The sequence below is a fragment of the Saccostrea echinata genome, unplaced genomic scaffold, assembly GCF_033153115.1.
Source record: "Saccostrea echinata isolate AGI-Se365-2 ecotype Australia unplaced genomic scaffold, CSIRO_AGI_Sech_v1 ptg000054l, whole genome shotgun sequence".
Taxonomy (NCBI): domain Eukaryota; kingdom Metazoa; phylum Mollusca; class Bivalvia; order Ostreida; family Ostreidae; genus Saccostrea; species Saccostrea echinata.
In genome coordinates this window covers 53,885,103-53,912,736 of record NW_026889803.1, presented here as the reverse complement: position 1 = coordinate 53,912,736, position 27,634 = coordinate 53,885,103, and the positions used below count along the sequence as shown (strand labels likewise).

At 34.2% G+C, this 27,634-nt stretch overlaps 3 protein-coding genes across 3 annotated transcripts; 1 reads left to right on the top strand and 2 right to left on the bottom strand.

Moving 5' to 3' along the window:
• The first annotated feature begins 765 nt into the window (after positions 1 to 765).
• Positions 766 to 5,801, top strand: LOC133205544 (arylsulfatase B-like). The gene is made up of 14 exons (XM_061341382.1): positions 766 to 887; positions 1,162 to 1,273; positions 1,384 to 1,435; positions 1,527 to 1,630; positions 1,727 to 1,833; positions 2,199 to 2,263; positions 3,545 to 3,646; positions 3,918 to 3,981; positions 4,331 to 4,428; positions 4,517 to 4,653; positions 4,753 to 4,811; positions 4,928 to 5,051; positions 5,281 to 5,426; positions 5,602 to 5,801. The coding sequence occupies exons 1-14, from the start codon at positions 773 to 775 to the stop codon at positions 5,775 to 5,777; spliced, it is 1,461 nt and encodes a 486-aa protein (XP_061197366.1). The 5' UTR covers positions 766 to 772; the 3' UTR covers positions 5,778 to 5,801.
• Positions 5,802 to 16,156: 10,355 nt separating this feature from the next.
• LOC133171748 (uncharacterized) lies at positions 16,157 to 26,163 on the bottom strand. The gene is made up of 5 exons (XM_061306541.1): positions 26,102 to 26,163; positions 25,793 to 25,879; positions 17,527 to 17,967; positions 17,018 to 17,236; positions 16,157 to 16,723 (listed from the first exon to the last, which is right to left on the bottom strand). The coding sequence occupies exons 3-5, from the start codon at positions 17,965 to 17,967 to the stop codon at positions 16,466 to 16,468; spliced, it is 918 nt and encodes a 305-aa protein (XP_061162525.1). The 5' UTR covers positions 25,793 to 25,879; positions 26,102 to 26,163; the 3' UTR covers positions 16,157 to 16,465.
• On the bottom strand, positions 18,658 to 24,255 carry LOC133205019 (uncharacterized). Its single transcript, XM_061340761.1, has one exon. The coding sequence runs from the start codon at positions 24,253 to 24,255 to the stop codon at positions 18,658 to 18,660; it is 5,598 nt and encodes a 1,865-aa protein (XP_061196745.1).
• Positions 26,164 to 27,634: the final 1,471 nt, after the last annotated feature.

The window sequence follows — 27,634 nt, the reverse complement described above, 5'->3', positions numbered from 1 at the left end:
TCAAGAAAACACTAGGAATACTTAGAGGACATCGAATAAATCAGTAAACCTGAGCCGAGTCAGAGAACTTTATAACATGTATCTTTTATCTAACAAGACACAACACTAAGCATCATATCATAATAAACACATACGCAAACACACGTAAGATTGAGAAAAAGAATTTAATTTAGTTTAGCTGTTTAATCAATGTAACTAGTATTATGCAAGAGTGTGGCTTCCCATAAAACTAAAAGTAAATAAAACGATTTTTTCAAAATTAACAGGAGCATTGAAATTGAAAATAGGGAAGGAATCATAAAGTTTACAATTGATACATAACGTTTTATTTCGACAAAGTTATAGCAATATGAAATTTAATGTACACACTGCATAAAATATAATTCCAACTATATATATATATATATATATATATATATATATATATATATATATATATATATATATATATATATATATATATATATATATATATATATATATATATATATATATATATATATATATATATATATATATCAGCTGTTTTATATATATATATATATATATATATATATATATATATATATATATATATATATATATATATATATATATATATATATATATATATATATATATATATATATATATATATATAAAACAGCTGAACCTGTATGGGCACATATGTAAAGACAAGTATCCTTTGTTATCAGTTATGATATTTGTTCTATGCCCTGTATCAGATCATGTCATGTTGCCGCCATCAGTCTGTTTAATCTGAGCAGCTAAAATGGTGTTGAAATTCTTTGTTTTTATTTTGTTTGGGGGTGTGTTTCTTTTGCTACAAAGGAAACATGTAAATGCCAAATCTCCACACATTCTGTTTATTGTTGCAGATGATCTGGGTAAGTTTGATACATGTATATTTCCCTGATAAATGTACTTTATGTAGATAAAATATGAACAACAGGGACTATCGCAATAGATGTAGGATTTTTCGTCATTTTCAAGTATATTTAGTTAAATGAGAGTGAATTTTACAACAAAAGCGAAGAAGCAATGAATGAAGACAATGTTTTCCTTGTTAGACAGATGGTATAAGAAATGCTTTTCATAATCAAGTACTGTGCAATATTTTATTTGAATCTTTAGTAAGTAACCTCTATTATTTGCTGAAAGGTTGGAATGATGTGGGATTCCACAACCCTAACATGAAAACCCCGAACATAGACAGACTGGCGAGGGAGGGGCTTATTCTGAACCAGACCTACCTACAGCCTCTGTGTAGTCCGTAAGATATATATATATATATATATATATATAATCAACATTAAATCTGTAAACTATAGTTTGATTCATGCTGTCTTAACTTCCTACTTTAATAAGACTTTTTCCCCTTAGATCTCGCCACGCCATAATGACCGGATATTACCCCTACCATGCAGGTTTACAGGTACGCCATAAATGGTCGAAATCTGGATATTATATTGAAAATATATTCAGGCAAACAATGTTTTGAAGGGTTTTGATTGTTTTTGTTGCAGCATCTTGTGATCCTTCCCTGGCAACCCGTCTGTTCACCTCTGAAAATGAAGTTTTTACCTCAAAGACTGAAAGAACTTGGTTACGCTACTCACATGGTCGGAAAGTTAGTACCACGAAAAACGTTTGATATATCTTTCACTGCTGGTCTTCTTTATGAGTAGACATTCTTTGACGAACCCGTTTAATTCCTTTTCTCCAGATGGCACCTGGGTTTCTGCAGTTGGAATTGCACACCGACTTACCGAGGGTTCGATTCCTTTTTTGGATATTATAACGCACAGGAGGATCATTATACACACGAGTGGTGTGAGTTCATTTCAGAATTACAGTCAGTTGTAGTAATGGACAGATCAACACAGAGTACCCAAGAATACGTTTGACATTATAACAAAGTCACAGTTTAGAAATACAGTTTTTCATCAAAATTCTACATGCAACAGTTGTTAGTAGTATTCTATCCTTTTATTGACAAACATATAAATCTAAGTACTAATACATTGAGTCAAGTGTTTGAATTCGAGGTGTGTTGCTTTTTTTCTTTTGAATGAACAATTTTTCAATGGACAATGCAAATTCATCATTATTAATCGTAAGTCACTTAGTAATAATCGGTTGGCAGACGATATATCGCTGTGTATTCAGTTTGTAGATTTATGTTTCTTCTTTTTCAGATAATTTTCTGGATTATAGGGACAATGAGAAACCAGTGAGGAATCTCAACGGAACGTACTCAGCGGTAAGGCTTTCAGGGGAACGTACTCAGCGGTAAGGCCTTCAGGGGAACATACTCAGCGATAAGGCTTTCATTGGAACGTACTCAGCGGTAAGGCTTTCATTGGAACGTACTCAGCGGTAAGGCTGCCAGGGGAACGTACTCAGTGGTAAGGCTGCCAGGGGAACGTACTCAGCGGTAAGGCTTTCAGGGGATCGTACTCAGCGGTAAGGCTTTCAGGGGAACGTACTCAGCGGTAAGCTTGTCAGGGGAACGTACTCAGCGGTAAGGCTTTCATTGGAACGTACTCAGCGGTAAGGCTTTCAGGGGATCGTACTCAGCGGTAAGGCTTTCAGGGGAACGTACTCAGCGGTAAGCTTGTCAGGGGAACGTATTCAGCGGTAAGGCTTTCAGGGGAACGTACTCAGCGGCAAGGCTTTCAGTGGAATGTACTCAGCGGGAGGGCTTTCAGGGGAACGTACTCAGCGGTAGGGCTTTCACTGGAACGTACTCAGCGGTAAGGCTTTCAGGGGAACGTACTCAGCGGTAAGGCTTTCACTGGAACGTACTCAGCGGTAAGGCTTTCAGGGGAACGTACTCAGCAGTAAGGCTTTCAGGGGAACGTACTCAGCAGTAAGGCTGTCTGAGGAACGTACTCAGCGGTAAGGCTTTCAGTGGAACGTACTCAGCGGTAAGGCTTTCAGTGGAACGTACTCAGCGGTAAGGCTTTCAGGGGAATTCTATTGACCAGTCTTTAAATAAGAGTTAGGAGTCCTAAGCCTTTCATCGGCCTTGATTGAAAAATATGGGAATCACTTTATTTAATATTGAATCGCCTAAACTCAACGTTAAACTTGCTTTTTTTCTGTTTTCTTCTGTTATGTTTTAACCATTCACTAAATATCTTTAAATAGATTGATCATACTCATAGGACAGTAAGGGTTTCTTTTTGAAATATTCATGAGCATAATGATCAATGTAACCATTTAAAACAGAGTAAAGAACAATTTAAAGGGAATTCTATTTTATTTGCATGACGGAAAATTAAAAATTGTAGTTCTAAAAAGCAATTTTTTATGAATTATACATGAGCACAAATACGGTTTTAAGTCTATTATTAAAATGGATTTTTCTAAATTTGTCCCAACTGAGTGAAGAATCCTTTTGAAATGTGAGATTATTCAATATAATTTGATTAATTTGATTTTATTTTCTGCTGAGATTTTCGTGATTTTTTTTAGGTTTTATAAATGCCTAGATCTTAGACATTACTTTGAAATTGTATCAGCTTAACTTTTTTTCCAGTTTACATTTGCATCGAGAGCTCAGAACATCATAAAGAACCACAACTCTAGTCAGCCTCTGTTCTTGTACATGGCCTTCCAAAATGTCCACGATCCAATTCAGGTTATCATATGAATGATACAAAACTTAACTTTATGTATCCACTTTTTCCTATTTCATGTAGACAATTTGGGTACATACAGTGCTTTTCTGTAAATCTTGGAAAATGAATATCATCTCCTCAGACGTGTATTAGGTAAAGCAAAATAATACTTTCAAAAACGATTGTTTCATTCACAGAATGTTAGAAGCATTGAATACAATCTGCGGGTTATTCTCTGTAATGATAAACGAAAATTAAACCCCGCCAACTTTAATTGACATGCGTTTTTAGGTTCCAAAGAAATATGAGGATATGTATCCTAGTATAAAGTCACAAGGAAGGCGACAGTTTTCAGGTCAGACTGCGAGAGGTGTAGCAAGAAAGAAATCGCTGTAACAAGTTTTCCTCAACATCTCAACAATGACACAATCATGTCAGATTCATATAATATATGCATACATTCTTTGTTTATCCATATTTTACTACTAAATGTATTTCACTGTCTTGCATTTACTTAATTTGCCTACGCAAGAGTTAAGGAGTTCATATATTCTAAACAAATACCGACAATTAATCCTATTTTTTTTTTATATTTACACTATATTTCCTTTGAATTTTGAAGGCAAACGTAAATATTGATAAAAAAAAATTTGGCATCATAAGCCAATATGAATAAATAAAAATGTACATGTATATGATAATAGGAATGGTCTCTGCCTTGGATGAAGCTGTGGGGAACATCACAAACCAACTCCGGGAGTCGGGGCTGTACGAGGATACTCTCATTGTCTTCACTGCCGACGTAAGTTACCAGTATACAAAAATTTAATGTACATGTAACCGGTACACTATTCACAATTATCGAGTTTTTTTCCCGACATTTTCGATAGAATGGTGGCTGGCCCCAGTATTTTGGAAATAACTACCCTTTGAGAGGTGGGAAATTCACGGTATACGAAGGTGGTACTCGTGTTGTCTCTTTCGTTCATGGTGCAGGGCTACAGAAAACAGGAGAGTCATTTGAAAGGTTAGAAGTTTACTAAAGCAATACTTTCGATAGTCTTCCATGAGACAAATTGTCCTTAGTAATATATTGATAATTCGTCTAGTTTTATCATATTTTCAGTCTGATGCATGCAGTTGATTGGTCCAGTACACTAGTGGAGGCCGCAGGTGGTAACCCAGGTAGGTCGGAGGGGGAAAGACACAACACCACATAAAACAGAAATTAAAGGAATAAAATTTCAAAATTCGAAATGATATATATATAAAATGTATTAACTAAATTTTCTTTACTGCAGTATTAACTGGAGATGGAGTGAGCCAGTGGTCTGCTATTAGGAACAATTCCCCGGGCCCACGAACTGAACTGATTTACAACTTCGATTCTGATGTAGCCCCTGAAGAGGGCCATGCAGCGATAAGGTATTGACTTATAAATAAATGAAAATAAACATCGGAATAACTACAATCTTAATTGAAAGGTTATCTTTTTATTATCATTCAACAATTATTTGTAATTTTCATGTTGAAGAGATGAACTGGGCAACGAACTTCAAATTACATGATGGTGTTAATTTTGAATTTACAGAGTGAACTGCCATTGGTAAAATCAAAATTTATCATGTAACATTTTAATCCCTTCCTTATACAGAATGGGGGACTATAAGTTAATTGATGGGTACCCAGGATTATACCCGGACTGGTATAAACCGGACCAGCTATACGCTTTCAAACCGGAACCGTCTGCTAAGGAGATACAGGCGCACGCAGGAAGATACCAGCTTTTTAATTTGAAAGGTTACTGTTATCTATAATAGGAAGTTGTGCGGTCTCTTAATTAACATAATCATATAAAATAGATTAAAACTCATTTTTTTTCTCCAAAATTTTAAAACACGTTTGAATCTTCTGGATATATACAAATGATGTTCAAAAACAAGTATATGAAACTGACGAAAATTATTCGTTATAGATGACCCAACAGAACACAATGACTTGTCCAAGTCAAAACCAGATATAGTAAAACAACTTAGTGAACGACTACAGATACTGACCAAGAACGCTGTTCCTCCGAACTACCCCCTCATCCCCGACCCCAAAAGTAATCCGTCCAAATTTGATAACGTGTGGTCCCCCGGCTGGTGTTGAGGAGACGAAAAAGTGAGTTATCTCTCTTAGGTGATCAGAGCGCTTGTCTTATTTCTGCAATTCAATGGAAACTGAATGATAATGCAGATTTTGTTGATGAAATAATGTTCACGAAGTGTCAGAGAGACGAGGTAATAACAGGTAGAAATTTCTTTCTGCAGGAGATTCATAGATTTAAGATGTATGTATAAAAACAATCTGATATTATGAAATACTTTTTTTAAAAAAATATTTTCTATAGATTGTGGTGATGTAACTTGGAAAGACTCGAAGGACAAGAAAGTGGATTTAGATTTTCTTACCAATTGATTGTTTTATTATAGAGTAAAAATGCAGGACAGCGTGCGTGCACAATCTCTTTAATTAATAAAAAAGGAAATTAAAAAAGCAAGTAACAGACAGATTGGGAAGAATTTTGAGACGAGAAAAAGCTGAAACACATTAATGAAGTGGTGACACATATTAAGAATGTTAGTTAATGGAGACATTTGCTCATCAAGGTTTACGATTTAGGGCGTATTAATTCATATCTAGGCGTCCATCCTACCGGCATATTTACACATCTAATTTCAGAACTAATAACACCATTCTTCAAAGGGAATAAAAGTAAAACTATTTGCAACATTTTTTTTCTTTTGAAATACGGAGAATTTCAATTATTGCATTTAGTGATTTTCATTAAAGCATCTTATACGAGGTATGTTTATCATTTATAAGCCCCTTACATCGCCCAAAACAGCGCCTCCACCTTCTGGCTATTTCTTCCGTGAGGCATTTTAATTGAACGGTTATCTTTTCAAGAGAAGGAATAATATTTGGTCTGCTTACAGATTCTCGAGTTTTATATTGAGGCCGATTATTAACTTTACAACAATGTAAAATATATTATGTGTACGTACAAATGCTTCGTAATTAGATTATACCAAACATTGTTGTTGCCACCCAAGATAATAATATAAAAGAACAGATCATCTTATCTGTCAGAATCAAGGGGGATAATCAAGTTCATTCTGTCATTGTTATTTATGCAAATTAGCCACAAGTGTCCGCTAGCGGTGAACTGGAACCTGTCGATCTGTCGTAAAGTATTATGACAGAGAGCAAAGGAATGGACAACTCCTGAACTGTTGATGATTTGATCAGCGATCAGGCAATTCTGTTTGGCTTGCCAGTGAAATCCCTTAGGAACTAGCCTCCTCGCATAGGGTGTTAGCGGATGAATACCAGAGGGTTGTTAGCTTTCAAATTCGCACAAACGCTTAATGTTTCTTCGAACAATGTAATGAAGTTAATATTTTATTAATCAAATTTATTGGAATATATTGTGTTCATCATTATCTCCTTCAACTTTTCTGCACAACTCTTAGTTCTGGAGAATTTAAAACTAAGTGCTCAACTTCTGTCATGTTTTTGCACGTGTTTTAATTTGCTTAATTGGCACATATTAACCATAAAATTGCTACTAAAGGTTTCATCTCACTTGAACCGGATGATTCAGGGAGCTTTCTTGATCTAGTTGTCCGTCTTCGGTCTGTTTTGTTGGTTAACTTTTTACATTTTTTCCCGAACCACTGGGTCAATTTCAACTAAGCTTGGTACAAAGCGTCCCTGGTAGTAGGGAATTAAAATTTACCTTTAAAAATGTCTTCTTCAAATCGGGAGTTATCAAGAAAAGATAAAAATATGGTGAGGTCATTTAAAAATTTCAAAAAAACTACTATGCCAGAAAAGAAGAAATTTATATGAAATGACTTTGACATAGAGGAGATTCAAATTTGTTCAAATCGTGGCTATCGGAGATAAGGTTGGGCCACAATAATTATGGAACAAAGATTTACCTGAGAATTTATACAATCTCAAGAACAAGAGAACCGTGATCAATTGTATTAATACTCAAGCTTTCTCAAGTAGAGCAGATTCAAGTTTGTTCAAATTATAATTCGAGTTTAAGAATGGAAAATATAAAACATGGGAAATATTAAGGAAAAAAAATCATCAAATCTTTTTCTCGAGAACAGAAGGACCATGATTGGTAATATTTTCAAAATATGCAAACATCTTCATGATCTTCATGAAGTGCAGGTTCAACAGATTTAAGTTTGTTAGAATCATGGCCCTATCTGACGTTTTCCAGGCTTTTTTTTCACAATTTTGATACTTGACGTGCCAGGCACGTCAAATATCAAAATTATGAAAAACGCACGTCAAAAATCAAAATCGTGCAAAACACCCGGAAAACGTCTGGCACGTCAAATATCAGAATCGTGAAAAACGCCTGGAAAACCTCAGATATTTCAGATTACTTCTGAGAGTGCAGATTTAAGTTAGTTTGAATCGTTGCCCTAGGGAAAAGTTGGGTCCCTGGGTCATGATTGGTCATATTTAAAATAGAATGTTTCCAACACTTCAAAATTTTAAATTCAAGACAGAAAATTCATGAAAGACAAACCATCAACTTACAATTTTTATATTGTAACACTGTATGTGGATTATATCATTAATATTACATGCAAAGCAGCATTGTTAATGTATATTTGTTATATTACTACTGTAAAATGTACATTATTTATTATTATGTATAATTATGATTTACATAGAGGGCCCCGAGGAAGAAAAGTGTTACACTAATTGAGTTACCTACTTTAGACAAATTATTACATATCATAGTTATTAATTTATTATTATTGGGCCTATCATTAAAATATACAAGCATTCCAATGTAGTGCAAATTAACATTTGTTCAAATTCTTACAAAAATTTACCATATATTTAACTATAGTTAACAATAGTACACACTTGTTGATTTTTTTTGTTGGGGGGGGGATATTTTGGTTTGCTATGATGCTTTAAAGGTTTGATTTACAATGAACCACTGAAGGTTCAAGTGAGTTTTTCTGAGCACCTGTTCGTCGTCTGTCTGTCCGTCTGTTTTCAACAAAACTTGCCACAAACCATCCTTGGATAAAGGGGATTCAGATTTGTTCAAATGAAGGACCACGCCCTCTACCAAGGGGAGAAAATCAAGAAAAAAAATCAAAAATGGGATGGGGGCATTTAAAAATCTTCTTTACAAGAACCAATGGGCCAGAAAAAAAATTAAACTTGGGTAAAAGCTTCCTGACATAGAGCAAATTTAATTTTGTTCAAATCATGGTCCCCGGGAGTGGGGTGGACCACAGTAGGGGATCAACACTTTACAAAGGCCATGATTTGTGACAGTTACATTAATATGGAAGCATCCTCAGTACAGAATCAAGTTTCTTCAAATCTGACATGCATATGGCCCCTGGGGTAGGATGGGGAATCAAAATCTTACAAGGCAATATGTAGAATAAAAATCTTTAAAATCTACTTCTCAAAGAAACCGTCACGGTGGATCAGTCAGTGGAGTTCTTGCTCCGTAGTCGGAAGGTCGTGGGTTCGCAACGTAACCGAAACAAAAGCGCTCGGCACTTTGAAGAGAAAGTTGCGGGTCTTTCGAAATGAGACCTTTAAAAAAACAAAGGCCCTGTGTCATGACATGCGTTGTTCCACTAAAGAGGCTTCACTGCTCAATGGCCTTGAGTGTCGAGCAAAGGTCTAAATTCGAAGCTCTTCACTAGCATGTGATGAAGTCTCAGGTAAGTGACTCCAATCTTGTAAAGAGAAGTACCTGTAAAACTACATGTAATAAATCAACCAACCTTATCATGCAAGAACAACAAGGCCATCATGATAGTTCATCAAGTATTCTCAGGTAGTGCTGATTCAAGTTTGTTCAAGTCATGGCCCCTGGGGTAAGGTAGGGCCACAGTAGGGTAGGATACAGTTTACAAATACATTTCTTATAGGCGACAAAACGTGTTCTAACACAGCTCCTCCCCTCAAATGAAAGCTCGTCAAATTCTCTCTCACTAGTAAATATCTCAAGGTGGCAAATCCGATTCGTTTTCCGACAAAATGCACATGTTCGCAAAAACATCTGAAAATGAAAGTAAAAGGAGGACATTTCCAAAATTCAGGGTTTGCACATATCAAACAATTTTATTCCTTTCCTTTCAAAGATAAACTGAAAATGGTTTTGAGCGTGGAATTTTTTTCTTCTTTTATATACATGTATATCAAGCATCTTTAGTTTAGATGACCTACTTATTTTTTATACTGCTTGCAAGTTCAGGAACTATTTCGTTTTGGTGCACTACTTTCTTCGCCCTTCCGATTCTGAAAAAATAGAGTTATGTACCCAGCAGGGGAACAAAGGTTTACATGGAAATATTTAGGAAAACTATTTAAAGATCTTCTCTAGAACAATAGGACTTTGATAAGTAATATTAACATGCAAGCATTTTGAGGTAGTGGAGATTCAAGTTTGCTGAAACTATGGCCCATTTGGGTAGGATAGGGCCATAATAGGAGATCAAAGTTTTACATGGGGATATACATGTATATAGAAACCAATTCTGAAAAAAAATTCTCATGATTAGCCATATTAATATGCAAGCACTTATGGGTAGTAAACATTTTTGTTCAAATCATGGCCCCCGGAGGTACATGTAGGATGGGATACGATGTAGATTCAGATATGGCTAAATCATGATTCCTTGGGGCTAGGGTGAAACTACAAAATGGGGTCAACATTTTTCATGAAATTATATAAGAAAACTTTTTAAATCGGAAGAAGAACAGTTGGGCCAAGGTGACTCAGGTGAGCATTGTGGGCCAAAGACTTCTTTTGAGATTTAGAGCCCTCATATTTCTATGAATGATGTAAATTTAGGAAATATGTAAATATATTTTATATTGTCTATTGATAAATAAAAGTCGTATGAAAGAATTGTAAAAAAGAAATTATAACAAATATGTACATTTTTAAATTTCTTTGTCCCAGATAAAACTACAAACAGTAAAAATACTTATTTCGACATAAAGCTACTGGTTCATTGATAGGAGTGGTTAAAAAAATCACGTGCTGGGCGGGACAGAAAGAGACAGAAGTATGTAGGGCTTGTAGCACATGAATTTACGGAATCAAAAGCATCTAAATATAAGGAATAACTGTCACGACGATGACCATGCAATTGGCTTGCGTGATAATTTGCATAAACGCTGTCGGTGTTTCTGCATATTATCACGCAACCCAATTGCTTGATCACATCAAGAAACCTAAAAATTAGACATTCCTTACATGAAATTAATTGTAAAAACACTGATTTACTATAGTAAAACATTTAATTATACTAATAATGCTGGAAAGGGAATGTGATTTCTCCCTACCGATTCCTGGCATTCAATCTGAAATTAAGGGACAAAAAATACGTCAAAAACAGTAAATTCATACTAAGTTCGAATACTGAGTCAAAATATCGTTATTGTATTAGAGAATACTATAAAAGATCATTGAAGATAACAATATTCTTCCTTGTGGGCAGTCTACAAGGTTTTCACTGCACTGCAATTCATTTTCAGTAGCAATTCACTTAGTACTTCCTGGTAACACACACACACGTCTGTACAATTCATGAGATTACTAGATAGACATTTTTGAAAGAGTTTTCTTTGTTTGAATCTGTAGACTGCACGGAAAAATTGATGGGATTGCAGTCGGATTAAGACGGAATATTGAAGTCTTAGCGATAAAACTTAAAGAAATATTGATTGGTCTATAATTCAAGGAGCTGGACCTATTGACGCTGAAAGGAAGTGATACATTGCAGAGCGTTTAGATGATTGTTTTCTTATGAAAAATAACGTTTTGATAGAAAAAAATTCTTTGTGTACGAATTTTTTTTAAACCCATCACACCGATGGTCATGCAACTTGAGGTACATGTACGCGCGCTAGCGCATTATAAAAATTCATGTGTAAGCATGTGTGATTTACAACATGTACACTGCAGTAAATTTTTTAATGCTTATACACATGTATTTTTTAAAAGATTCCTTTACCAGACCATATTATTTAAGTTCTTTCTTCAATTTATTTTCTTCAACACTTTATTATTTCGACGTCGTGTTTACTCCTAAAAGACAAATAAATGCCAGTAGTTATACAGAAATCGAAAGGAAAAAATGGTGAAGAGATAAGTTGATGTAATTCATAAACTTAAATCATTTACGACGGGGGCACAGTCAGAAACCTGTATACATTGACCTCATTTATCATGCAAAAAGAATAATGCAATCCCAAAAGCTGCAAAGAATTATATAATCAGAAGACAACCCCGTAAGAATTTTTTTAAAAAAAATCCGCAGTGAATCAAGGTACGGGAACATAATTTACATAATTTGCAGGTCGATATCGCAAGATAATGCAGATCCTGGTAACAGGAGAAAAAAAGAGACCCCAGCCAGACACCGCACAGGAAATTACTTGTGAATCTTATGCCCATCCGTTAAACAACAGAGTTATAAGAGCTTCTGATTCCCTAATCCCGTGTATCTTGCACCTGATACTTTTCAGTTCCAAGTTGTCAACAATCCGATTATACATCACGGTAGAAAAATGTCGGAGAGATGAAAATTCTAATGAGGATCTGGTTCCTCCGGGGCAGGAAACATGGGCTGTCGCTATCTTCCACATCGAATTTTAATCACATAGATTGCTTGTAATGGATTAAACTTGGAGATGAACCTTGATCTTTGCGCTCGTGGACATGCCCAAAACATCCAATAGCATTGTTAGATCGAATCATAATCTAGAAAACTTTTTTTTTATAAGCATTTTTTTTTAAATAAAAGATATGACTATATTTATTTCCAGAACTTTCAGACAGGTGCTTGATCGAAACTGGGACTTTCATGTATCTATTCACTAATGATAATGCAAAAATAAATAAATAAAAATAAAAAAAATCACTGAATTTTTCCGTGTTTGTAACGTGTAACACGTTGCAGTATAGTCAAATAAGGGTAATGTATAGGGTACGAAAAAATTTGGTAATGAAAGACGTTGGAAGCTATCCCCCCTCCCCCTCAAAATATGATTTCCGAATTTGGACAGTTTTCCTTGGGTTTTTTTCTTGTCACGTTTTTTTCAGGTAAGTTAATTTTTTCTGGCTGCCCCCTTCCCACCCCCCCCCCTTTCAAAAATGATGCTACGTCCCTGGGTATATTGCTATATGAATAAGGAAAGTTGACGATAGAAAGTTGAAGTCATCATGTTTATCATAAAGTTTTGTCGTTAGGTTACCATTAACGTCTTTTTCTAGTAAAATATCCAAATATGAAACAGATGTGTCAGACTCTGTGGTATCTTTTACTTCGAATTCAAAGTGATATAACGCTGAGATTCCTACCTCCCATCACAACTTGTACATGTACGGCTCAGCCTATGTACCAAGGCATCATACAAAACCTCAAAGTCTGTTACAGAAAATTATATTAAATCAAAGTACTGTGAGTACTGGAAGACGGAGGCCTGAATATAGCAATGAGCTGAATTTTGCATGTTTTTAAGTCTTATTTATAGAACTTTATTCACAGGCACTTGTGCCTGTAAAAAAAATTTATTTATAGCATCATAGAAACAGAAAGTATCTTATCTCCAAATTACATGGAGTACCCCTCCCCAGAATCACCAAACATTTAAACTTTCAGAGGAAATGCACTTGTCTTGCAAACTGTTTATTACCATTGACTTCTAAGATAATTTATCTATACAACCATATATGATATCCTTGTCTTTATTTTTATTCTTTATTTGTCAGTGCATTTCCTCTGAAAATTTAAATGTTTGTGATTCTGGGGAGGGGGGTACTCATGTAATTCGAAGTTGCGTACCTTGTATTATTACAATACCATTGGTTAATTTAAATTTTTATTACAGAAACAAGTGCCTGTAGTTCCCAAAATTTAGATTTATGTTTTTTTTTTAAAAAGATAATAACATGCGTCCCATGTATGTTGGCAATTTCCTGAAGTATAGATACAAGTACATCTATGCTAGGGGGAAAAAGAAAAAAGAAATCACTCAACTGCAACTTTTTAATTCATTTTCATGGAAAATAAAAGAATATTGCAAAACTAGTAAAAAGTACTCTTGCCACAGTTTTCACAATCTTTGAAACTTACTTAAATTCATGCATTGTAAATATATTGGATTACATAGATTTTGTAGAATGATATGAAAAAATACAGTGTGGAAATGCTTGCAAAAACTTAAAAATATGATTTAACAGGAATGTATTTCTGGTAATAAAATAAAAAAACAAAACAAAACAAAAACTGTAAAAAGAGAAGCCAATTATTTGTTAAAAATTTAAATAATTTCACACATACTGGATACATAAGATATTTATCTTGAGGTAGCAATATCAAACACATGTAATACACACTAATGTTACAAATAAACTGAGAGCAACACATGTTTTATAATATTAAGTGTGGAAAAAGAAGAATGCAAATTTATTGAAGTACAAAGTAAAATGTTGTGAAGCAAACCTTATGTATGTAAAACATAATGTGACTAATGGGCATGACTAAGTTTATATGTGATCTAAAAAATACTAAAAATATAATGAATACATGAAACAAATAGGGGGGAAAGTATACAAGTAAAACAAACCATGCATAATCACAAGGAAAAAAAAACATTGTGGTATATAGAAAACTATATGTATCAGAACGAAATACATTTAAAAAAAATATCTTACATTTAGTAATAAAATGTAAATGACATTTATGAAACTTCATATAATGTAACGAGCATGATTAAGTTTGAATGTCAACTGTTCTAGGAAATCTAGGTATTTAGATCTTGAGATTAAAATACATTAAAAAAATTATCTTGCATTTTGTAATAAAATGTAAATGACATTTATGAAACTTCATATAATGTAACGAGCATGATAAGTTTGAATGTCAACTATTCTAAGAAATCTAAGTATCTAGATCTTGAGATTATGAACACATGAAAGAAATTATATAAGTATATATAAGAAAATGTAGTAAATGTTACTATCTAAATCAAACATGCAAAATTAAAAAAAAAAAAAGAATATGTACAAAAAACATGCATCAATATGAAACTTTTAAAGCAGGTTTGACTTATATCTGAAGTTTGTCTTGCATTTCCTTGTAAAACCAAGTTGCCATGTATCAAATGTCATAAAATGCTGAGGGCATGACCATTTTTGAAAGTAAAATTTTCATAGAAATGGACTTAAAAGATAATGAATACTCTGATTGCCCATTGTGGTCCCCATTTTTCCCTGGGGACATGATATGAAAAAAAAAACAACTAGAATTTACACAACTTCATGATACTTCAATATAAATATGACTTATCATGGCTTTGCTAGTTTTTAAGAGATTCTTCCGAGGTAAAACTTTGACTGCCCATTCTAACACCTCCCTTCCCCAAGGATCATGATTTTGAAAAGATGCCAATAAATTTTTACTATTTTTTAATTATCTCGTCTTAAAATAGGTTTGAACAAACATAAATCTTTTTCATCCAAGGATGCTTTATCGCAAGTTTAGTTGAAATAGGTCTAGTGATTCTCAAGAAGTCAAAAATGTGGCATGTTTACAAATAACACTATACAAACAGATGCTGGACAGCTTTGGATCAGAAAAGCTTACTTAAGTCTTAAGCTCAGGTGAGCTAAAAGGATACACAAACAATAAAAATGTATGCAGTTGTAGCAAACTGAAATAATTTTTAGCAGTTTACTAAAAATATATGCAAAATTTCATGAAAAAACATAATTTGTACAAAGATGTATTAAAATGTAATACAAATGAAAAGATGTTTTGCATTTCCTTCACAATACTGATTGGCACAAGAAAATTGAAAGTAAAATTTGGCAGTCACTGAGTATTGTAAAGTCTACTCAGTATTTAGCACCTCACTGAGTATTGCAAGATTTCATTGTTAACAAAAAAAGTTATTCCAATCCATTCCACTCCTTATAATCCCTTGGTCTATCAATGTGATTGGACTCTTACAATATTATTTAACCAATCATGGAGTGTTTTACAAAACTATTCGTTTACGGGATCTCCAAGATGTTTTTTTCTTTCTAAATACACAAAATTTAATGAAGAGGATCTATTAAAAAAAATGATAATTATATAACACTATGGCCATCTTATATACTGATGTCATCTAAATAGAAAGTAGCACAACACACTCTCAAATAGAAATCATTTAACACTTCTTTTTAATTACACTTTATTTTGCATAATGCAACAGTGTTTTAAGGTCAGATTTTAGATTACTTGACATAAACAATTCTGTCTTTAAAATGGCATATCAAGACCAAAGTTTGTGAGGAGTGAAGCAGATCAGAAACACTTGACTAGCAAAAATGATGTATAAAAACACAATATTATACATGTTTTAAAAAATCATATAAATGTTGAACTTCAGAAACAATGCAAAAGTTACAAAATCCCCGAGTTAATAACACATATTTTGAGAACAAAACTACAAACTAGTATTCAGTAGCACAAATTAATTGTAAGTACTTATTGAGATAAAATGTTATTCGTATAAGATAATTTTCAGTTCATTTGGAAAACTTTTCTGTGATAAGTATAAATGAACAATGGACATACAAAATTTTGAAATTTTCTGAATATCATACCTTCCCTTCCTTCCAAAAATGAGCATTCCTGAACACAAATATTGTAAAATTGAAAATATGTCTGTCTCACTGGTATCTTATGAATGACAGAAACAAATATTTTCTGAGATTAATATGCTTTTCAAAGAAGTTCCATGTTTAAAACAGTTGACCCCTGTGTTCTCAATTCAATCAGAAAGGGAATTTTCTGAAGGAGGAATTCCTCTTTTGCAGACTTCTCCATTAATTGCAATTCGCTTATTTTCTCAATCATGATATCATTATTTACAAAGAAATCTTTGTATTGATCATTTGTGTGCACAGAAATTTCAATTCCATTGTCCTTCAAGGAAATGGCCTCAACAGTGCCGAATATGATAATTTCTCTGGGAAGGATTTTCTGAAAAGAAATTATAAACTTTATGTGTTATGCTAAAAATACAAATTTATCTTCAATTTTCATACACCTTAGGCCATAAACAATCAATGTTTCAAGTATGAAATTCCAATTATTTTCCATTGCTAAGATATACTCTGGACAAGAATTTATAGTATTTTACTATTTTCTACTGGTGACCTTGCATTTGTTCGAATGACCTAGGGTTAAGATCAGAAACACTCATGTCAATCTCTGTTTCATATGGGCTTCCAATAATTCTCCATTACAAAGTTATAGTCGGGACAAGAACTTTACCCTTAACACTGTGTTTCTTGTGGTACTCAAAGTTGGCTTCTTCTGCCATTCTGATGTGATACAATGCGTTATCTCCAAATTTTCTCCTATTTTAACCAAAGGATCCTCAGCCAAGTTGCGCCACAAAGACACATCGATGAGCTGGCCTTCATCCTCTACGGTTATTGTTCTGACATTTGTATCTCTTTGGCTAACTTTCACGATCTTAATAGCCTCATCCTGCACAATACAAAGAATTCACTGAATACTCTTTTACAATACTTATATCAGATTATTAGCTGTTTATTACTTTTTCTTCATGGGGCCTATAGTGAACCTATTGTCTAGGAAGCAAACAAATCTGTAAAATGTTTTTTTTAAAGATGCATTCTTACAATATTCTTACATCTTTAATTTGAAGTACACTGAAATTTGTCACATAAAAATGCAATTATAAATTGAAAACCATAAACTAAATGCTTGGAAAACTCAATTTTCATAATCATATAATTTGGAGTATAATTACTAACCTTAACAATTTCCCCCTGGATGGTGACCATTTGCCTCAGAGGCAAATCCTTTGTTTCCTTTACTGTCTTCCTTGGCGAGGCAGGTGTAATAATGTTTGTGGCTTTTTCGATGTGCACAGCATCAACGTCGAAAAGTGGACCTTGCATGATCTTTGTGTGCTCTGTCAAGACTAGTCTGCCTCCTTTCATGAGGAAATTCCTTATCTGGAGTGTTTTGCCTTCTTTTACAGTGTCAAATTGATTTACGTCACTTAGCGTTGCCAAAACAGCACCACTATTGTCAGCTACGCTGAAGTTCAGCATGGATCCCTCTTGGCCATTTGACTGTGTGAAGTTGGCTATATGACCAACTTTCACCACCTTCACTTTTACAAGACTTGTCGGATACGGCTGTGGTTTTTGACCAGTCTGCAGCAGATCCTCCAATTTCTTCAAACTCATCTGAAAATGATAATTTCAAATATACTGTTGAGTTTCAGGTTTATATAAAGTTATCCATGTAAGGACCTGAAATAATGTTGTCAATATTTCAAAAACATGTAACTCAGCCATTTTCTTCCTTTTTTTCCTTCCTCCTTTTTTTGCATTTATTACAAATATTGATTTTTCAGTACAAAAATTAATTTTTAAAAATCAAAATATAGAATTGTAGTGATTTGTAAAATGCTTTCACAAACTTTTTGAATGAATGACATATATATTTTTCTATTTCCACGTTAGAGAATAGATAACACCGTATATGTTTAAGAGAGAAAGAGGTAAAATTGCATTTTAATCAGGCCATATTTAAAATGTTTGCTTGTTCTCTTCTGACACAGGGTAAAAAAAAATTGGGTTAGTATGTTGGAAGGAAAATTTTTTCTCTCAGAAAATTTCAAGATGTTGACAAATGGGAAAATTCAGGAATAAAAAAAAAAAATAGTGTAATTCCTGGAGGTTGAAAAAAGTTTTAAGTCAGGTCATTTTGAGCCAGTCGGTTGGAGAGGACAACCAAACAATTTTTTAAAGTTGGCCTCATGAAATCATTTTGCTCTGAATTATCCTAAAGTAAGATATATGTGCACACACATGTTGAGGACAAAGACAGTAAACTGTCAAATAGGGAAAAAAAGATTAAATGGCCTTAAATCTTTACTTTGGTAAATAAACAACTATGGGTTTATGATCCGAGTAGTAAGAATCTAGGGTTGCACATGATATATCAGAATTTGACATTAACGTGGAGTAAACATGGTCCAAGCAAGTGTCATAGTCTGTAGTACTACTGTGCATGAGTTGTCGCAGTCCAAGTTTTCGCAAATTTGATGTCAATGACTTCTGGGAATTGAAATCAATGTTTGTATCACCAAGTATCAGGACCGGACCAGCTTTATAAAATTTTGCTTGCATTATAGTTTGTAAGTATTTGGTGAAATTTGCTATACTAGAAAACTTGGGTGGGCAGTATAGAAATGCAACATTCATTATCATGTCTTGAAACAGGAAAGATGCAAATACTGTTGCAATTCCAAGAATAATACAATATTCTATTTCAATGAAATCTATTTTTGAGTATACAACCATTCCATGAAATGGTCTATCATTGTCAGATTTATCAGTCCCATCAAACCTAAACATATAAAAACCAGGAATTTCATAAATACCATCAATATCTAATCTGTTCAATCTACTCTCTGATATTGCAATTATATCTGCTGAAGTCAAATTTATATCACTTTTCAAGTCTTCAATATGCTTATGAAGAGATCTTGAATTGTGGAATACTATTTTCACATCACTTGTAATGTTCTGTAGATTTGGTAAACAGAGTGACAGAGATGCATGCTCACGGAGCCTTCTCATTTCATCAATAACTTTAGGGGAGACAGCTATTTTCTTATCATTCAATTCTAAAATATGCAAGTCTTGTAAACTTCGAACCCTACTCAAACCAACATAATGCAAATGTTCCTGTTTTCTTTTTCCCAAATCCAAGACAGCTTTTTTCATAGTAGAGCCTTGAGCTTTATGTATTGTTTTGGCACAGGCTAATCGCAATGGAAATTGTCTTCTGCACACATGACAGGTCTTGTTTCTTCCAACAGTAAATTTTTTGGATACTTCAAGAATTGGAGTCCATGATTTTGATATTGCATCATTATAATATTTGGAGTATTTCATTCTGTTAGAAGCTCCAATATTCTCAAGTTCAAATTGCACCCACACAATACTACATCTGGTGGAATTTTCGACTTTGAAATCAAATTTTTTCACTATACATGGCGTACCATTAGTCAGGCCATCATTTACATCAATGTTGATACAAATTTCTGCAGGCAAGTCCTCTACAAGATAGAGTTCCTTAAACAGACCCATTGTTTTGGATGGGTCATTTGACATTTGGTTCAAAATCTTATGTTTCACATCATTAGCCACATCTCCAGAGACAAAATCAATTGCTGGGATAACACACTTTTTTACAAAAGGAGCATTCCGAAATGCTGCCATGTTATGGTCATTAACTTTTACATTTGTTGTGAACAAATGAGGCAATTTATCAGGATTCTGACCTTTGTCAAGACAATCTTGCCTTGAACATAACATTCTAACATCATCATCTGACTGCAGACCTTCACGAAGCCTATTTAGTAACTCTGCAAAATCTTTATCTTCTTTCTGCCTCATAATTTCTGTTAACTCATACATTTTAAACAGATCTCCCCATAAGTTCATTGCAAGTGGTCCATAGCCTTCACATAAATTCTCAAAGATCCAACCATCAAATACTGGTTTCAACTGAAACAAGTCACCAATTGCTACAATACTTATACCACCAAAGGGCTGATCATTGGCAAAAATTTCTTGAAGACGCATATTGATAAAATTGAACATTTTATTGCCTACCATAGATATTTCATCAATAAATACCATTCTGAGACAACGAAACTTGACCCTCATTGAGTCTAACTGTTGAACATCCAAAGGAGTATACCTCAAATTTTGGTTGGCAGGGATGCAAAACAAGGAGTGAATTGTTTGCCCATGTATATTGAAAGCAGCCTTACCAGTGGGAGCACAGAGAACAACTTTTATTTCATCTGGTTTGTCTGACAGACATTTGAAATAGAAACGAACAATACTTTGATAGAGACAAGTTGTGAGAACACTTTTCCCTACTCCCGCACCTCCTGATAAAAAACAATATAGAGGAAGTTGCTTCGTTTTCACTTTGTGCAAAACATGATAGAAGAAGAATTTTTGATTTACATTTAGTGACCTTACCAGTTCGATATAGTCTCTGTCATCCATTGCATTTACTAAAAGATCATTAATTGCCACCTGCTTTCTGGATATTCCTAGATCTAATCCTAAATCATAAGAAACTCCAATTGACTCAGGAATAAAGCAACCATGATCCATGCAATTTTTTTTTTCCGAGCTTAAGTCTAATTCTTCACTATGCTGAACTTCAGCTGCAATCACCTCTTCCTTGTCAACAGATATATGAAGCATATTGTCTTCCACAATATCAGCTACACCTTTGTCAAGTGCATAAGCATTTTTCTTCAACAGAACTTTTTCCTGGTATTGAATGAAACTCGTCTCATAATTCACATGTGTTCCCTTTAAATCAGACAGTTCATTTCGCCAAGGTAAAAACAGCATAAGCTGTTCTCTAAAATAGTTTTCTGGATCTTGATTCTTGTTAAACCTTACAAATCTGATTATTTTTTGTACTCTCCTATGCTTCAAGATTGAACCATCTGTCATGGGGTATTCCTTCTCAAAATCTTCAACTTGTATGTCATTAGTTTGTCCATGAATTAAATCATCATCATTTTCCTCTTCCAATTCATTTTCAGGCAGGTACTCATTATTCAACATTTGTCTTTTGTCTTTAGGTGGTAAGATTATGTCAAATTTTGACACAAAGTCTGCTAGGCAACAATGTTCTAATGCCTTAGGCCTTCTTTGGTAGCGTTTTATCCAATTATCAGACTGGATATTTGTTGAATTGTCTGGCAGTTCTTGCAATACTTCTAATGGCTTCAATAAAAATGTTCTGTTTTCTAGTTCATTTGTATTTATGAAAACCACTGTTCTAGAGCTCAACCGCAAAGGTATCTGCAAAAGTAAATATGCTGCCTCTTGTGCACTAATTTCAACATGTGTAAGAAATTTGTTTCCAATTTGTCTCACCTGTTGTTTAAGGGATAAATTTCCCTTTCTAGCTTCTTCACATGCCTCGTGCAGCAAATTTGACATTCCTCTCTGCGACTTTGATAAATAGGAGACTATGTAAGCAGCACAGGCATAACTGTCTAATATGAACTGTACATCAATGTTTGCCTCCCAAGACTTGAGTAGCATCTCATTATAGGAATTCACTCTTATTTCTGGCACTTGACGTTTTAAGAAAACTTTCGGAGATTTCAGGGATGACCGAATCGCCATTATGTAAACCTCTTCAGACATTTCCAAGTTTTGAAGGAAAGTCTCAAATGTCATCAATTCTCCCAAATTCACATTATTCAGAAATTCACAAATTCTTGTATAGTTCTTTTGTACCTCTGGATTGTTCTCAAAGTCCTTTTCTTCAAGAGGTTTAAGGATAGTTGTTTCAGACATTGGTGGTAATGGGAAATTGAAGCGACATATATTTTGACCTTTTTTCTTGCATGTTCGAGCATGTCTGTGTGTCTGGTAGTTTATGAGTTCAGCAATGTTTTCATTTTTAGCACATGTGCTGTGTTTGTCAATAAATGATTGTATTTCTTTAAGAGAATTGACTTCAAACTTTGGGGCATTCTTTATCCATATCAGCATATGTATGTGTGGGGATCCTCTTTGCTGAAATTCTACACGACAAAAATAGTCCCTTATCTCTCCTAAAGGCTGTGTTTTGCCTTTCAGAATATGGGTTAAGAATGTTTGAAACCGATGACTAAAGTATCTTGCACAGGTAACAGGATCTCTTTTAATCAGTTCACATTTATCTATCCATGATAAATTATGAATTTCTTCATCTGTCAAATTTCTGTTATTCAACAATTGACTAAGAATACGAAGTAGACCTGTCCATTTTGTTTCAGCAGCTGAGAAGGAGCAAAACCAGGTTGGAACTCCAAGCTGTCTAATCATTGCAAAGATGTCTTTTTTTGCATTTTCCCAATATGCAGGTGAACCACGTAATGTTCGCAAAACTCTATACCCTTCATTTAATCTTACCAACTTGTCAAAAGATGAGTCATTTAAAACTTGTCCAACAGTAATTTTCTCTTCCTCTGACTTACATTTCCTCATTGCTAGAGCTACTTTATCCTGAATTTGCTTTATTTGTACTTTTTTCAGCTTGAAAAAAAGGTTAGGCATGCAACATGCCGCTCTACGATCAAGTGAACGTAACTCCCATTTACAGATTGTACTATATGTGACAGGTGTATGCCTGTCTTTATTGTTTGGACGTCTTTGACCACAATACAAGGTTGGAAAAGCTAAATATTCTGCATCTGGGTCTTGATACAGTCCAAGTGGAGTTTGATTCTCTCCAGGAGCAAATGAGAAAACTTTGTTTAATGATCTTACATCACTAGGGTGCAACAATGTATCTGTATTTCCTGTAAGTCTTTCATCAAAATTTTCATCTTCTGTCCATCCATCACCATCCAAAGATATTAGATTTTCCATGCTGTCATTCTGATTATTATCAAGTGTAGAATATTTTTCATTAAAGTCAAACCATTCAGATTGCTCGGACATTATATCCCAGTTCTCATTTATTGTGATACCTTCATTTCTGAACAATTCACTGTTCTGTAAAAGCCATTTCAATGCATTTAAACACTTTTTTGGTCTGATAGCTTCATGTAACACATGATTCTTAAAACTAATTTTCCTTTTCAGTTTAACTTGAACTGTCTCAGATTCTGATAATGTCCGTGGTAAACATTTTACAGTAGAATTAACATCTGACGGAACATTTACAACATTACCCCTTAAACTTTTCTGACCTCCTCTTGGCTTCTCCATTAATTGCATAAAAGGAATTCTAGGACTTATGAGTCTCTCCTCCATTTCCGTAACTTCTAGGTCTGGTGGTTTGGACGGAAAACCGAAACCATTATAAATGGCACAACTTGGAATTTTCCCCATCTTAATGGATCTGTAACATGTGTGACACAACCATTCAACTCCCTGTTCACATCTTAAACCCAATAAACATTGCTGTGCTAAAGCAGACACATACAATGACTCTGCTTTTTGAACACCTTCTCTGAACCATGTTTGAGTACAGCATGAACAAACATAAACTGGACCAATGGAAATAATTTTTTTGAATTTAGCAGTTTCTGAATCTGATAAGTTCATGAGATTTCTCTCTGCATCTTTGTGTAAATTCATAGTGGAACCATCTTTCATGAATACCGAATCCTCAGTACTACTGCCAGGTTCAGAGTTAGTCCCTGTCCGATTGTCACAAACTATAAAGTCTTCATGTAGATAAGAATTTTGACAAGATGTTTTACTGGAAATCTGATCATTTATTTCAATATCATCATTCTTGTTATCACGATATAGAAAACACTGCTGTTTACATGGTGAAGCAAATTCATTTCCATCATTTGAGTTCAACTTTACAAGACGCTGCCTTTTCTTTGGTGTTTGCAAAAACGATTTAAGTAAACCATGTTCATCATGCTGATGTACATTTTCATTTGTTGAATTAGAAGACAAGTCAGGTAAATGCATGATATCTGCTTTTCTAACACTGTGTGGTAACCTCAATAACTGCCGAACACAAAATGTACCTGCCTCATACTGGACAAACTGCAACTGCTTACATGTAACAGAATTACAAAGCAATCGTAAAAAATTGCACATGATCTGAAAAGAACTGAATGAGGAAAGCACACATGTGCCATCTGGATCACACAAACCATTGATTCCCCTGTTGTGAGAGTCAAACACGAAATATTTATTGTGAATATGATCAAAATAGATGGCAATTGCAGATGCATTGAACACAAGTATGCATGCACATTGTTTAGAAAACACAAGATTTAAACAACTTTCAAGCTTTGTTCCAACTTCTGGCAAATTTTCCGACATATTACCAAATTCTGTTTTCTTATTCACAACTGAATAAAATAACCCCTTATATTCAAGTATGCTTGGCAAGTCAGATAGGAGAAAAAAATCATTGGATTTTTTAAGACATTTGTACATCCAATCTCCTGTACACAATATTTCATGTAGGTCAGATTTGTTCAAGGACACATGTTTTCTAAAAGACACAAAAACCAAAAACATTAAACAATTGCAAATGCATTGTTTTCCTCTTGAATCCTCTGAAAAGAGTATTGAACCTTGACTGTAATCAGCCTGCACCACAGTTTGTGGAACAACTGCATTTAAACTATTATTCATTGAACAAGTTGAAGCCATTATGTGTCAATGCTAAGACTTATCACGAAAATGAAAATAATGAGCAATCTTGCTTTTTTTTACTGTGACAAAATGTCAAAAGTAAAAAAAAAGTGTGCCTTCAGCCCCCCCAAAAAATAACATATTAACACAAAACAAAGACAAAACATATGCTTTAAGTTAAAAATGTGTTATACAACCGATTCTCAGACAATGAATTGTTCAACTTCAGTTCAACTTCATGTTTCTCATTTGCTTCTATGCAAACTTTCTAAAACAACTGTAGACTTTTCTCTATTAAATAAGTTCCTTTCATGCTTCACTCAAATAAAGTCATTAGTTATTCAATCATTTGTAAATTTTTCCAAAGACAAAATTCTATAGTAAATCTTCTGAGTCTTCATAGTCTTATTTACATTTCTAGTCAATCTTTCAAGTCAATTTTCAAGACAGTTCTAAACATTCATTACTTATGTCATTGTTATTCCTTGTGAAACATCAACTACAAGTTTAATGTCTTAATACATTGCTTATTGCGGTGACTTCATTGTTTTCTGTGAATTTTATTTCTGTGTTCCCTAACTGAATAACCCCATTAACTTTCTCCAAATTTAACATTCACATATTTCTTGTGTCTATGTACTTTATAAACAAAATACAAACCCTGCCACTCCATTTCCGGATGAATTTATTAGCTTATAATATTGTTGAAGCGTTGTAAATGGAGCCCCCATCGTAGCTATCATTCGTAAAACCTCGGCTATTTTCCGAAAGAGAAACGTTCACGAAAATGGCCGAATAGTTACGATTGCCACTCACTGCATGCTAATATAAACAAATAAAAAAATCGTAACATAATTACCTTTGTCTGGTTGCTGAAGGTGTAGGAAAACGTAACACTTTCTAACAAAGCCACTAGTGAAAATGACACACTTGTACGGAACTTTTTCTAAATTAAACAAAAGCATAATTAAACTTAAATGTTTGTCGTGTTATTGTATTCTAAAACAATGTGGAGACCCACGCGGCCACGCTATCTCGGGATGAATTGTAATTTTGTTACATCATTGTATCGTTTATAAAAACAAAATAGACAAATGCTATCTCAAACAAACAGCGTATGCCTAAAGCTATGCATGCAACATAAAAATACATGAAATTCATAACATACCTTTGTTTAGTATTTCTGCAGCTGGAGGCTTTCAGGAAAGCGTGAAAACTTAGTAAACAAAGCCACGAGCGTTATGTGCAAGATATCATTACGCACTGGATTACATTATTCGAGTATAACATCCTTATCTAATATTTAGGTGGGGATCACATGTTAAGAGTTTATGTTTTATTTTTTATATACTTCAATTTGCATACCACATACGAACATTTACTTAAGATTTTTTTCTATGAACTATTTTTCACCGAGTAACAACCTGGGGCACCGTGTACTGAAAGCAATGAACCCCGAAGACAATGGTTAAATATAACAAACGTAACAACCTAGGGCACCGTGAAACTCAGACACTGCAGGCCCTGTCGATTCCATAGTACCGATATACTTATCATTTCAACACTTACAAAATTAAAATAGGGGAGCGCTTATGACCATTTATTACGATTTTTTGTCAAGTGAAGGTGAAAGATTTTTTTAAAAATAAGAAGTCTATAGTATGCATTATATCATTCGCAATCTATAAATAAACAACACGTACGGATGAGAGAAATGTGCTCTCCAATGCAAATGAATGCGCGAGACACATCCGAGGAATTCCGATTGAGGCTGTAGAGTTATCTGCGCCTAGTATAATTTCCATCCGATAGGACTACCAATTTTTCGGGGGTTTTGACCTCAAATGAACTTGTTAGGATTTCAATCCCTATAGGCCGGAGGCTAGAGGCCTCCGTCTAAAAAGTTCAACTCTATATCTAAAAGCGAGTCCTCACATCACATCTCTGTTCTACATCTGTTGATCCAAGCTTGGACCTGTGTCAAATTCAACTGCATTTTCGATTAAGCAAAAGCGCTAGCACGATTACCACAGCAGAGACTGAGGGGGAAGAAGACGATTTTGACGTTAGTGATTACATCCCTCTCTCTTAGCTTGACCACCGAAGTCCTAGAGTAGTTCACTAACGCCGACATCAAAATAAACCTGTGTTAAAATGAAAGATTAGGATATCGTAGAAAAAGTCAAAATGAATCGAGAAATAGAGGCCCCGTCTGCCGATGATAACGACCCCGATGACAGCCATGTCCATGTTAATGGCTTTGAAGAAATATTAAATGCATGTGACATTGTGCGTGCTTATCTTTAAAACCATGCTATATTGATGAACATCAGCAATGAATGTGTGCTCTTGTAAACAGAAACAATTTTAAGAAGGCATCCGATTTCCTTAAGTACTTGAAAACAACTCTCGATATCTCAGTTAACCACGGGTCCGCGGTTGAAGTCCTATTCGAACACTATGAGAGACGTGGAATTTGATTTGATGATAAAAATAACCATCGTATCAATCTGGAAATTCCCGATCTCTTGTTCATTGTAGGAAAAAAAATCATATATATATACCTGAAAGGTTTTATTACTTTTAGAATGGTGGATGTTAGTCAAGTGGAGATATCGGAATTATTCAACCATAAAGCTTAATAATTTTAAATGATATCACGAAAACACGGATTTTATTTCTGCCTTAGTGCAATATTATG